This window comes from Aethalodelphis obliquidens, unplaced genomic scaffold, assembly GCF_003676395.1.
Source record: "Aethalodelphis obliquidens isolate GAN/ISIS:26980383/991018 unplaced genomic scaffold, ASM367639v1 scaffold35, whole genome shotgun sequence".
NCBI classification, from domain to species: domain Eukaryota; kingdom Metazoa; phylum Chordata; class Mammalia; order Artiodactyla; family Delphinidae; genus Aethalodelphis; species Aethalodelphis obliquidens.
The window spans coordinates 152,843-167,242 of NW_020837979.1; the positions used below are offsets into that span (position 1 = coordinate 152,843).

Sequence of the window (14,400 nt, forward strand, 5' to 3'; positions counted from 1 at the left end):
CCTGAATTCAGATGAAAGATGAACTTTATAAGAGCTGTGCTTTATTTATTTATGTATGTATGGATGGATGGATGGATGGATGGGTGGATGGCTGCGTTGGGTCTTCGTTGCTGCGCATGGGCTTTCTCTAGTTGCGGTGAGCGGGGGCTACTCTTCGTTGCGGTGCGCGGGCTTCTCATTGCGGTGGCTTCTCTTTTTGTGGGGCATGGGCTCTAGGCCCGAGTTCTCCAGTAGTTGTGGCACGTGGGCTCAGTAATTGTGGCTTGAGGGCTCTATAGAGCAGGCTCAGTAGTTGTGGCGCACGGGCTTAGTTGCTCCGCGGCATGTGGGATCTTCCCGGACCACGGCTTGAACCCGTGTCCTCTGCATTGGCAGGCGGATTCTTAACCACTGTTGTCACCAGGGAAGTGCCAGAGCTCTGCTTTTTAAAAGCAGTTATTGTAAGGCCAGCATTTGTAGGAGTGGTTGTATACGATTATCTGGTAAAAATGAAGCCAATGATTCTACGTCAGGAGTTGGCAAGCTTTTCCTGTGAAGGGCCAGGTAGTAAGTACTTAAGGCTTCGCAGGTCGTGGGCCTCTGATACAACTACTCACTTCTGCTATTATAGAATGAAAGTGGCCATAGGAAATATGTAATGTGTAATGAATGGGCCTAGCTGTGTTCCAGTAACTCTTTATTTATGTAAACAGGGAGTGAGTGGACTGTAGTTTGCCTGTCCTCTGACCTAGGTCAAGGAAATTTGTCAGGGACTGAGTGGTTTTGAATGCAAAAGCTTCAGGATTAAAAAATAAATCCTCAATCATGAGATTTTGTTTCTCTTTATTCTTAATAGGTGAACATTATACCAGTGATTGCCAAAGCAGATGCAATTTCTAAAACTGAATTACAGAAGTTTAAGATCAAGCTCATGAGTGAATTGGTCAGCAATGGTGTTCAGATATACCAGTTCCCAACAGATGATGAAACTATTGCTAAAGTCAATGCTTCAATGAATGTAAGCTCTTAACTGAATATTATTTCTGTTTTACATATGAAAAAAGTGATTTATAAGTAACGCTGCTACTAATGTATTTTCACTTCTGTCTTCCAAAACAAGGTGAATTTTGAAAGAGTCCAGTATAGGGAAATGTTTTATTTTCTAGAGTTGGAAAAGTATAATGAAAATATATTTTTGAGCATTTTTCTTTCCTCCCTACTTTCACCTAAATGAAGTGATACATCTGTGAGACCGGGCTTCATCTTTTGTGGAACCATATTTAATTGCCTTAGAAAGATTCCTTTCTGTCCTGTCTTTAAGAACATGAGAAGACATTACGGCCTCCCTCAGAATGCTTTAGGATCCTAAAATCTTTAAGGAGAGCTTTCTAATCTGGTACTGAAGCTCGTTCTCCCTTACAGGGTCACAGGTACATATGAAATATTCACATACTTTTTTAATATTTTAATACAGAATATATTTAGTATATTTTAATTATACATAACTTAATGTGATTGAGGATGACTAAGTTCTTTGTGTTACTTGAGGCTACCAGATTTCTTAAATACTTGGTTACATTTTGACGGATCATGGGTTTTGGAGTCAGACTTTACCATGTGTTCTTGTGGGAATTATTAACCTCCCTGAGACTGTTAACTTATCTATGAAATTGGGTTAATAATACCTGTCTTAAGGGTTGTTGTGAGGATACAGCTTTGTTCACTGCCTGACACAGTGACATTCAGTACCTGTTTGTTCCATTTCTCCCCTTTTTTCTGATTTTTTCATACTTTGTTCATATTAAGATACTTAAATATATAGAAAGCTGACTAATGTAAAGGGAAGTGATATTAATTTCTGTGTGTTAAATTGTCTTTATATCTAATTTGTTTTTTGTGCCCACCTGGCATAAGTTTTCAGAGGGGTACAATTAAGAGACTAAATATTGTCAATTATTAAAATATTAAACATGATACTGTTTACATTAGACTTTTCCCCTACATTAATCCTCAGCTTCAGACAGGACGGTCTACTCACTGCTATTAAATCCAGCTATTGTATCTTTGTTCAAAATCTTCTCCTTACTATGCTAGTTCTTCCTATTCTGCTTGATCTGTCTCCAGTTTGGGTTGTGTCTTCCTGCCCAAAGAGACCTCTCCCTCCTCTAAATTTCTATAACATTTGTATTTAGCATTAGTTTGGGACTTAAATATTATTTTATATTTGTGTTATATATGTAGATATACACTATATATATACACTTTGGTTATATGGGGGGTGTGTGTGTGATTTCCTCAACGTTATCTTTGTCTTTTAGGACCAAGATAATAATGAGGGAAATGATACCTGTGCTAGAATTCTGTTTTTGTATTCTTGCAGCAAAATAGGAATACATGTGGGGCATGCTCAGTAGATAATTCTCTCTCTGGGGCCTGAAGATGACTCTGTAGAACAGTTGGCGTACACGTGGACAGCTGTGAACACATACTCACGGGGCACATTTTAAAAGCTGAGGCACAGCAGATCTTTTGGCTTTGACACATTTGTTATTTAGTAAATTTTCTCTTCTCTGTTTTTACTGGTATGAGATGTGATTGATGTCCTGGCTCCTTTCCAGGGACACTTGCCGTTTGCTGTGGTAGGAAGTATGGATGAGGTGAAAGTTGGAAATAAGATGGTCAAAGCTCGCCAGTACCCTTGGGGCATCGTACAAGGTAAAGGAGATAAACGAGGATATGTGCGCTGCCTGACAGCCTGAAAGTTGAATTTAATGTGTTCTAGGAGTGGCTGTCAGAAGGGTTGGTTCTGTTCTGTTTTAGCCACGTCTGCAGAGGCGCAAGGCACAGCCTCCCTACTTTCTGTCTTAGATCACGTTACCTGCCCAGGTGCACCGGGACGTTCAGAAGGTGGGAGTCACTGGTCGGGTACTTTGAACAAAATTTGAGCGTAAATAGTATTGTTTAAACATAGTACGTAAACTAAGTACTAGATAATTCTGTGACACAATAAACCACTTTGTAAATTTATATATTTTTACTCATCAAAGTATTGCCAACTATTTCCCAAACAAACCAGTCAGCCAAGTAATAATTTTTAGCATTTGTCTAACTCTACAATGAGTAAGTAATTAGCACTTGACTGGCTCATTCATTCATGATGCCAACTAATGGGGAATGGATTACCCCTGCTGGTACTGGTTTCCCAGTGCTGCTTTGTGTGTGTGTGTGTGTGTGTGTGTGTGTGTGTGTGGTACGTGGGCCTCTCACTGTTGTGGCCTCTCCCATTGCGGAGCACAGGCTCCGGACGCGCAGGCTCAGCGGCCATGGCTCACGGGCCCAGCTGCTCCGCGGCATGTGGGATCTTCCCGGACCGGGGCACGAACCCGTGTCCCCTGCATCGGCAGGCAGACTCTCAACCACTGCGCCACGAGGGAAGCCCCAGTGCTGCTTTTTTTAAGTTGACAAATTTTGTAATTAGTGGAAAATATTGACAAAACTTAACATTTTTAATGTATAGAAAATATAAAGGCAATAATTGTACTTAAAACTATTGATCACAGTAACACATGTGACGCAGAATCACAAATGTGGCATGGTGTGACAAGCATTTGATGTTTACAGCAGGCACAGGTGGTGTTCTCGAGTGTGCAGAATTTACCACCTTGAAGTTTTAGTGAAAAAATATTACATACTCTTTTCAGGCGGTATGTGAAACGTCCTAAGGATGGTTTATAAACTGTTAACAAAATACTAGTGAAATGATTGGAGCACATGGTACAGAATAGAATGTATTTCTTTCCTATTTCCTGTTTATCCTTGGCTACTAAATTTAAGCAAACCTCTGTTAATCAATAGCGCCTATAATTCGGTGTGTGTAATACAAGAATTGCTTCCTTGGTTACTTGTATGAAACCACCATAGCTGTTAATCAGCCTGATCATTTCGCTGTTTGGGTTATTTCAAATGTGCTTTCATTTACTCGTCCATTGAACAAATACTAATTATATGTCAGGATTAAACATCGGTGTTGCTGTTTTCTGTTTTCCGGCTAGTGGAAAATGAAAACCACTGCGACTTTGTCAAGCTCCGGGAGATGCTCATTTGTACGAACATGGAGGATCTGCGAGATGAGACGCACACGAGGCATTACGAGCTGTACCGGCGCCGCAAACTGGAGGAGATGGGCCTCACAGACACGGGCCCAGAGAACAAGCCGCTCAGGTGAGCAGCCAGGGAGGGAGGTGGGGTGGGCCTCTCCGTCTGCCCAGGATGACAGAGAGTCTCCCACATCGGGAGGTGGCGCCACCTGCTACGATTAATGACTCTGCTCTCCGTGCCGCCCTCGGAGGTCTTTGTCCTTACTCGACTCAGGGAGTTCGAGTAGAAGGGAGGACACAGGGCAGAAGCCCAGGATTTCAGCATCCGCTGAAGTGAGTAACCAAAGGAAAAATCTCTCATTATTTGGTTTTATTTTTGTATTTATGTGAAGAAGGTGAAAGAGTATTGATTATTATTTTAAAAACCTGGACTATGAATCATATTAACTACAAAGCTGTTGTTTTTTATCCTGATGAAAGTTTTGGAATGACTAAACTTAGGAAAATATCTTGTAAAGGAAGCACTAGTTACGGGCCAGCTCTGGTAAAGCGATGATTTTCTCTGCTGAAGAGAAAGCATCTAGCATTGGCTTCCCTTCGTGTTTCCCAGGAGGCTTCACTTCTCGCTCTTTCAAGTCTGTGGGTGGTGAGGGGTCCCCACGTGCCTGAAGGAGACGCGGATCCTGAGTGACAGCAGGCGGGGCGGCCTTGCGTGCTGGAGGAGAGGGATTCAGGTGCCTGGTGGCTCAGTCATCAGTCACCTGTGGAGGACTCAGAAATGCAGGTTCGCAGTTTCCGGGTATGGAGCCGAAGAATCACATTTAAATGAAAATTCCCACTCAGCCCTTCAGCAGACACTTCCTGCTGGTCACTGGCCAGGTGTGCACCGTGGGTGCAGAGAGGAAGATGCTCTTGCCCTGTGTGGTGATCAGGGTCTGGGGGAGTGAGGAGGCCCGGGCAGGAGGCTGCTGTGGGCATCCAAGTACGAGCAGACAGGGGCCTGTGCTGGCGTGGCAGTGGCGGAGGTGGTGAGAAGCATGGCTACCACATGGGACTGGAAGGTGACGTCAACATGACTCTCTGATGGTCTGGATACGGATGTAAAGGAAAGAGGAAGCCAGGGTGGTAGCTGCAGTTACTGTTTTCCACCTGAGAACCTGGGTGAACGGTGGTGATGTTCATTGTTATGAGCAAGACAGGGGAAGGGGTAGACTTCCTGGTGGGTAACTGAGAAGTTTGGGACATGTTACATTTCAGTTGATTATTAAATCTTCAGGTGCAGACTTAGAGGAGGTTATTTCATAAACGAATCTGGAGCTCGGGGAGAAGTGAAGGCTGAGATGATACTTTGGAGTCAGCAGTGAATAATACTGCATCTAGTGTTCGCAGTGCTCTAGGCTAAGTGCTGGTGAGGTAATACTGAATGAGACTAGTCCTGGCTGTCATGGGGTTTATATTCTCACGGGGAGGGAGGCCAAAACCAAACAACTAATTGCACAATGAATTATGGTTGTGAAATGTGCACGAAAGGAGAGGTGGTGTATCATGGGGGGAGGGCATCTGGATTTAATCTGGAAAATTAGGGAAGGCTTCCTTGAGGCACTTATTGTTCTGAGCTTTTACTACCTGGGGAAAACAGAGGAGACATATGCAGAGACCTGGAAGGCAGAGAGAGAAAGGCACCTTTAAGTCTCTGCAAGAAGGTCGGAGGAGCAGGGCAGCCTGGTGGGGATTTGGTCTTTGTCCTCGGGGAAAGACACAAAGTTTGAAGCAGTGATACCAATACGGTATTTGCACTTAAAAGATCACTCTTGGCTGCAGTGTGAGGGAGGGGTCGGAGGGTGTGCAGAGGTGCTGAGGAGCTAAGTACCAGCAGCAAGGACAGAACTGGGCGTGTCTGAGAGGCGCCTAGAAGATAACAGTGAAAGAACTTAGTGACTGTTCAGATGCAACGAGGTAAAGGAGCAGAAGATGCCAGAAGAAGACTTCTGCTGGCCTGGATCAGTTCGGCAGGCAGCTGTACCCCTCACAAGGTAGTGTCTCTGGAGGCGCACTGGCTGCTCTGTGGGGCAGGATGGAGGTCGTTAGCTCAGCTGGGACCTGGGGACTTAGAGTTTCCTCTGAAACATCCAAGTGACAGTGTCACGTAGGCACTTTGGCTGTTTATCTGGAGCTCAGAGGAGAGACAAGAGGGCTGGGCCAAAGGGATGAACTTCAGAGTCACAGACGCTAAGAGGTGGTTAATTGAATACTGCGTATGGGTGAGATGCCTGGAGAGAGAAGTACATTTGGAAAGAAAGGTGCCTTGGAAACAGCCTTGAGTCCGTTGAATGTGTGTCAGCAGAAGAAGCAGACAGAAGCGGTTGAGAAGCCTAGGGTAGAGGAAGGAGGAAACCAGCAGGGTCGTGTCGCGGAAGCCAAGTGAAGAGGGTCTCAAGAAGGAAGGGAGAAGTGGCCGTGTTGAAAGTGAGAGGGTTTTGCTGTGGAAGTACAGCAGTGTGATACAGTCCAGTTGCTCCCTTGACCGCTCTTTGACAATAATGAGGAACACGCCATCTGAGTCAAAAAGGATGGCACAGGCCAGGGCGTGCAGATTTTTTTTTTTTTTTTTTTTGGCGGTACGCAGGCCTCTCACTGCTGTGGCCTCTCCTGCTGCGGAGCACAGGCTCTGGATGCACAGGCTCAGCGGCCATGGCTCACGGGCACAGCCGCTCCGCGGCATGTGGGATCTTCCCGGACTGGGGCACGAACCCGCGTCCCCTGCATTGGCAGGCGGACTCTCAACCACTGCGCCACCAGGGAAGCCCAGGGCTTGCAGATTTGAAGGGAGAAAACCAGTTTCATTCATGAACAAACCATTTCCAGCCTTCCTTCCAGGAAGGGGGATGTCCAGCAGGCCCAGCTTAGGACACGTGCCCGTGTTCTGGCTGGGTGGGTGTGAGCCTGACTGCCCGTCCCACCAGAATGCATCCCGCGGGAAGAAGTAGCTCTCCAAAGGTAACCAGAATAATAATACAACAGGAGAGAGAGATGGTGGGCGGGCACTCAGAACAGCCGTTTTTTAGCATTTCCTCAGTTTGGGGAGCGTCTGCCCACTGGACAGGTGAAGAATGGAAAACTGGGAAAGGAGGCTCTTCAGTGGAGGCCAGGTTACAGAGTGGGCAGGAGCAGTGGCTGCAGGTTGCTTGCAGAGGACAAGCAAGAAGGCCGGGGGCTCGAGCTCAGTGTGAGGGAGGCCCTGCCCACCTGCCTGGGAGCTGGTGGCCCTCTGCTCTGCCCAGGCCTGCAGTCCTGATGAGATGGGATTCCTTGGGTCAGGCGCAGCAGAATCTTCTCTCCTCTTGGTGCTTTCTCATTTGTGAATAAATTATTTGATAAAATTCCTGTAGTTCTTTATAGCCTGAGGTCTAGGAAGGTTTCACCAGTGTGGTTTTAAGAACTTGTATTCTGTTTTCTTAGGAATCTTCCCATTTAATTTGGGATGTGTACAACAACAGTCACTATAATTTGGTTGGCACGTAAAATCTGTCCCTCAGTATTGTATCTATCAATAAGAACAGTTAGTTACATGAGCCTGTTAGGCTGCGCTCTGCTCTTTATGGCCCGGCCTTTCTCTCTGCAGCCCCGCAGTGTCTCCATCTCTGTTTCACTTGAACGGTTGTGCTGAGTCATGGTTTGTGTCCCCACGTACCCACACCCATCTCATGCTTGTCATGAGGTCCAGGGGGTCGGCATTATGTGTACCCCTGTAGTCTTAATTAACTGATGTTTACTTATTTAAACTTCATGAAACATGCTTTTATCAACCTCAAATCCCCAAGTTATTTTAGATGAACAAAACCAGTCTCGTTTACCATCACTGAAGTGCTCTGGGCCCTCAGAGTCTGGAAGGGAGATTTGTGTGGTATTTTAGAGTTTCTTAAGTGTTTGGCATAATTTTTTGTGTCATAACCTTTGTGTCTTTCTGCACTTGGTCTGTGGTGGGCGCTCATCAGGCCTGTGAGAGCTGCACCTGGAGCTCAGGGAGGTCCTGAGTGAGGGGGACGCAGCGGTTTTCCTGATGGGCACGAGCAATCAAGGATGCATTTTCTTCCTCTTTCATTTTCAGCTCTGCCTTCAATCAGTGACGTTTGCAACTAGGGTAGGATGCTGCATTAACTATCACGGCAGCAGGAGAGCTCTTTTTCATTCTCAGATCCATGGCAGTCAACAGTGGTTGCATTAGTTTCACAGCCACTCCTTGCAGGCCCTCTCAGAGTTTCATTACCACCTTTTGAAAGACAGTGCGGTCTCTTTCCTTGCAGTTGGCTCTGTGAGTTTACCTGTCACAGTGGGCGTGTGTGATGGATGCAGAACACGCGGGACCAGTGTTTCCTCTTTACCTCTTGCTGAGGCATCACTGTAGGTGGGATTTATGCTGGTTAGGGTTACAGGCTTTGGAGCACGTCTGATCAAGTTCCAGCCCCAGCTTTGTACTTGCTAACTCTGTCCCTCTGTGCAGGTGACTTTACCTCTCCGAGCGTCGTCTTCTTACCTGAAGGACAGTGTTAGTGCTTTGTTCTTCATGGCGCTGCGGGAATTAGTGAGTCCAGACCAGTCCCTGCTGGTAGCAGCTATTCCGCAAGTGTTTGGTCTTTTCTCTTTGCCAGGTGGCTTGATTTTCCTCCTGAACAACTCAAGTGCTTGTGTAAGTAAATTAGTGAGAACTTTTTAAAACTTTGATTTGACATGATTTAAATACATTATTTAAACTAAGTTTGCCACTAAAGGCTATCAGTCCAGTGTAGGACCAGTGAAACGTGGGCGAAGGTGACCTGATCGATTTAGAGGCTTCTTTAAAATAAGACCAAAACAAACACAGAAAAACAAAAAACCTTATAAAAAGTAAAATGCCTCGAGATTAGAGGCATTTATGTGGTTACCTAGGGCATTCCGTACATTTATGAACTTTGCTCTTAAAGACAATGTGTAGGATTGTTCCTCCTTGGAATACATGCTCTGAGTACCACACACTCATGCTCAGCTGTAAGTGCTATGGTGTAACATTTCTTCCTTTGTTTTTCCTTAAATTTATACAGTTCTAGCCATGAAAGATTTCTCCAGTTATAAGATTAGTAAAATTCCTGAATTTCATCACATTTTAAATCTATTTAGCTATATTTTTATAAGTAATAGAAATTTCTAACTGTGACACAGCTGGAAAGTGAATCTGTGTTCCCTGTTAAACCTTGGGGATATTCTCCAAGTGAGCTGAAATGGAAGGGCCCTGCATTGCCGGATATAAGGTCTGTGGTTCTTCTGAAATGCCATGAGTAAGACAGGCAGGCACTGGCCGTGGAGTTCCAGGACAGTCCCTGCGCTGCTTGGTTAAACTGGCTCTACTTCCCTGCAGTTTCTATCATTAGGTGAACATCTGTGAAGAAACCGAAACATCTGGAGGGCTCTACTGGATAGCTGGGTTATGGAGATGCTGTTAGGGGAGAGAGGCAGGTGGGGTGTAAGTGCCAGGAAGAGGTATAAACAAAGAGCCATGGAAGTGCTTGGGAGGAACAGTGGATTCCAGCTGGGGAGACTGGAGAAGCGAGGGACAGGACTTGTGAGTAGAGGGAGGGCTGGGAAATGGGCAGTGGCTGGAGCATGAAACGTGTGGCACGTCTTAGGAACAAAGGTTAGGTTGGTACAGCTGAAACCTTAGGGGGATTGGGTCTGTTGGGCCAGATTGTGACGTTTCTTAAGTGCTGCTATCCTGTAGATAATATAACTAATGCAGAGGAAAAAGATAAGGAGATGTCTGTTTTTGGTGGAAAAATCTTAGGAGTGGCAGGAAGGACGAAATGAAAGAAAGAGGAACTAAAAGCCTAGAGCTCAGCTGGGAGATTATTCCAGTAGCGAAGGCAGAAAAGCACAAAGATCAAGTTGGGCTGAACACGGTGTCTGCAGAAATCAAAACAAGACGGGACTGATGTGATGTCGGGGTCTTAGGCTGAGCCCGCAGAGCCTGGTGATCGGACGTGGCAATGAGGGGAGGGGAGGAACCAACAGAGGTGGAAGGAGGAATCCATCTGGGGTGAGATGAGCACCTCTGGGAGCACCGGCAAAGCAGGGACCCGCAGACAGATCCGCGCTCCCTGGAGCCACGTGTGCTGTGATGGTCACGGGGCCTAACGCGGACCGAGTGTTCGCAAGTTTGTGATGTAATCTCGCTAATATGAGAGTACCATAAATAATTTTTCAGTCTTCAGGAGACCTACGAAGCCAAAAGACACGAATTTTATGGTGAACGTCAGAGGAAGGAGGAAGAAATGAAGCAGTTGTTTGTGCAGCGTGTGAAGGAGAAAGAAGCCGTATTGAAAGAAGCTGAGAGAGAGGCAAGTGCGCTGGTTTGTTGGGATGTGCACTTATTTGGGGTGTCCTGTTAACCTGGGGATAATTATCTCAAGAATTCCGAGATGGTTTTGAAAACTAGTTGTTCCTTAAAAAGCAGCTGTTGTATTTTAACACATACTCTTTGGATGCAGACTTCCAAAAAAAAGCATAGGCTGGAAACAAAAATTTTTGCCTTTTTGAACAAGGTATCTTCCATTAGAAGTGGTTTATCGAGGACTTGTAAAGAACTAGGTTACTAAGAAGCATTTTAAATACCTTAACCAGGAGCCAGAAGTGTTTTAGCTGTGGCTTGATGAAGCCTTTTCTGAGAGTTTTGAGTCCTTGGGATTGTTGTTTGAAGTAGGTGACTCTGAGAGCTGTTAACTAGCCTTTGAGTTTGAAGTCAGGCTTCCTGGAGGTGGGTGGTCTGGGCAGCCTGGGCGCAAAACCATCCGCAGTGAGTTTGGTTTGCTTCTGGTTCTCCAAGGATCAGTTTTAGTTTTACTTGAGTTAAGGTATTTTCTGTAGACTTTACTGTAATGGCTGCTTTTAAATAAATGGCCACATTTAAGATGAGGGTCAAAAAGGATGAGCTGCAAAAAGGAATCTCTAAGAGAAGACAGAAATGTTAATACAAATGAACTTGCGATGTAAGAGTTCCTGAAGAGTTATTTGTAAAGTAATTTAATGCTACAAATTTATTATTTTAAGTACCCTTATAGTACTTGCTATTTCAATAAACTCTGTAGTAAGTGGTTTTGTAAAATAATCTATCTTGTTTATAATTTGAATTTTGATCTTTATTTTGAAAAAGTTCAAACAATGGGAAAGTGAAAGTACGGGGTACCTGTGTCCCTCCCCACACCTAGACTTAGGATAGACGTTTTGCTGTCTTTAGTGTGTGTGTTTCCCTGGTCGTCTGAAAGCTGGTTGTAGACATCACAACACTTTATCACAGGCACTTTCATGCATCTGTGAAGCTCAGGTGCATTTTCCTCCATAACCACAGTACCAGTACTACACCTAAGAACAGGAATAGCATGCCACAGACTCTCCTAATCCCCAGTGCACAATCAAATTTCCCCACTCGTCCCAAGATTGTCTTTTATTGTTGCTTTCTGTTCGGTGATTTTTTGTTTTTGAACCAGAATTCAATCTTAGGTCTCATATTGCATTTGGGTGTTCTGTTTTGTTCAATCTCTTATTTGAAAACAGTTCCTAGTTTGGAGTTATTTTTATTTATTTAAAAATATTTATTTATTTATTTATTTATTGGCTGTGTCGGGTCTTAGCTGTGGCACGCAGAATCTTTCGTTGCGGTGCATGCATGGGCTCCTCTCTAGTTGTGGCACACGAGCTCAGTAGTTGTGGCATGCAGGCTTAGTTGCCCCACGCCATGTGGGTTCTTAGTTCCCCGACCAGGGATAGAACCCGCGTTCCCTGCATTGGAAGGCAGATTTTTAACCACTGGACCACCAGGGAAGTCCCTGGAGTTATTTTTAAATACAAATATTGAGGAAGGAGTTGTGATGAGTAGGAAATAGGGTGCTGATTTTTCTTTTGATTAGTAGATGCTTCTCTTTTAAGAGTTTCTCTCTCATACATCATGGTTCTCAGTTTCTCCAGTGAGGAGAGAAGATGTAGAAGTGGTTTATAGTTGAATTTTAATTTTTCAAACCCCACATAAGAATAATTTGCTTAAATGCATATTGTTTAAAAGGAAATTGAAAATTCAGAGTGACCAAATGGTTGAAAGAAAAAGAGAAGTATTATTTGTCAGTAGGTGCTTCATAGATGTTTATTTTTGTGATTCAAGCGGTTTCGTGTTAAGAATATTATATTAAAACTAATGAAGTTAGTTAGTTTAAACCAAGTTGTCACAAGAGTTCTAAACTTTTAATTATATAGGTTTAGAAGCAGATTACTGGCCTGTTTCATTAATATTACAATAATATTAGTAAGTTCCCTCATGACCAGTTTCATCCTGCAAGGCTGGTACGTTAGAGTCAGGTCTGGTGCAGGGCATCTGGGGGTCATCTTCACTCGCATAACTCAAGAGCCATCAGTTAGGACTTCCCTGGTGGCGCAGTGGTTAAGAATCCACCTGCCAATGCAGAGGACACAAGTTCGAGCCCTGGTCCAGGAAGATCCCACATGCCACGGAGCAATTAAGCCCATGTGTCACAACTACTGAGCCTGCACTCTAGAACCCGCGAGCCACAATTACTGAGCCCGTGCTCTAGAGCCCACAAGCCACAACTACTGAAGCCCGCAGGCCTAGAGCCCGTGCTCCGCAACAAGAAAAGCCACCACAATGAGAAGCCTGTGCACCGCAATGAAGAGTAGCCCCCACTCACCGCAACTAGAGGAAGCCTGCACAAGGCCACAAAGACCCAACACAGCCAAAAATTTTAAAAAAAATTTAAAAAAGAGCCATCAATTGAAGGACCAAGGAGGGCCATATAATCTACCGTCAGTGTAAGTGCAGTTTTAGAGGGAAAGGAGGCTTTTTAGTAGTTACACTGGACAATAGGTAGGTGTAAACCAGGTCTCTACTGGGCAAAGTGGGACATTCAAAGCTAGTTACATCAATAAGATACTGGCAGGTAACCCAAAAGGTTACTTAGGTCTGTATTAGATGGCCTTGTTATTAAAATATCCTTGGCAATTCACCTTTTGTATGAATTTGGCGGATTTTCATGTATAGTACAGAGTTAGCTGAAAATGCAGTGAGCGTCAGGTAACTAGAGTAGGCAGATGCACAGGACAGATATCATGTCAGGATACTGTTTGAATGGCATCTTTGTTAACATCATCCTGGATGCACAGCCCTTCCCCACCACAAGAAAAAGTGCACTTTATATTTATCCCTCAGGTGAAGTGCATGACCAACATTAAAATGTTACTACTTCTGAATTTTATAGGCAAGTCTGTTTTTTGGTTAGTTGTTCACTTAGTATTTATGCCTCTCCTGTTTCTAAAAGTATTCTAGATAATTTTCAGTAAACAAGTACAGCTGCACTAGAACCTGGACGTGGGGAGTCCAGGATGAGCAGCGAGGTTTGCACTCAGTGCAGCTGAGCCGCAGCGCTGGGTGCTTGTCAGTGACACTTCCGGGGTCTCCAGCCAAGTACAGAGGTCAAAGACACTGACTAGTTTGGCAAGAGAGGAATGTTGTCTCTGGTATTCACTTTTTAAAATGGATACTTTAAAAAGGATCACTGAGCAACAGCATGTATAGTGTCCTTAGAAGCAGGTTTACAAGAGACAGCAGCGTACCACATTGGCCATAGAGGCTTCAGAGCATCCGTGAGTAGTTTAACAGCACAGAAGAACTTGAAAATGTGTCTGAGTTGAAGGCCTTGTAGTGAATATTGGAGCTGTGAGCAAGCGCTTCCTGCAGGTGGAGGAGACTGTCACTGACGAAAGCCATGAACTCCACAGAATGTGAATAAGTCACATGCCCCCTGACCCCTTTCTAAGACGTTTTTCTCTTCATAGTTTTCCTGGAATTTTTAGTCAACCTCATAAATGATATATGAAGTACTCCATAACCTTTCAGGATATTTAAGGATATAAAGTGTGCACCCTCCGTTTAAGTGTCTGTCAGAGATGTATCTCTGTTCACATAACGTAAATCTGCCCTGTGGCCTCTCTTTCCAGGCGTCACCCGCCAGCTGCCCCGCTCCTCTCCCAAATCCACGGAGTGCAAGCATGCTCAGAGAGCTGCCAGTCTGTGTATTCATACCACCGATTTATGTTTCTTTTTATAAAGAACATGCTTCCTTCCTTTATAAGGAACCACTTACATAAGCAAATACTAAGGAACTGATCCCTCTGGAAATGACATCCTCAGGAATAAGAGAATCTTCGGGCCTTACTTCATCTGTTTCAACCCTATCCTGTAAACTCTGCCATCAGGGTTGCCGGTTCACTCGCCAGCCCGCTCCGTATCTGG

The 14,400-nt window shown here is 44.6% G+C and overlaps 1 protein-coding gene and 1 long non-coding RNA gene across 6 annotated transcripts in view; one reads left to right on the forward strand and one right to left on the reverse strand.

Moving 5' to 3' along the window:
- Positions 1-14,400, forward strand: part of SEPTIN10 (septin 10) — a 53,545-nt gene that overhangs the window by 34,997 nt on the left and 4,148 nt on the right. Inside the window, exons 6-9 of the mRNA XM_027128647.1 lie at positions 836-997; positions 2,598-2,694; positions 4,032-4,200; positions 10,312-10,444. Coding sequence (XP_026984448.1) covers positions 836-997; positions 2,598-2,694; positions 4,032-4,200; positions 10,312-10,444 — 561 coding nt within the window. The remainder of the gene's footprint in view (positions 1-835; positions 998-2,597; positions 2,695-4,031; positions 4,201-10,311; positions 10,445-14,400) is intronic.
- LOC113631982 (uncharacterized) overlaps positions 1-14,400 on the reverse strand; it is a 41,479-nt gene that overhangs the window by 11,448 nt on the left and 15,631 nt on the right. The window lies entirely within an intron of this gene.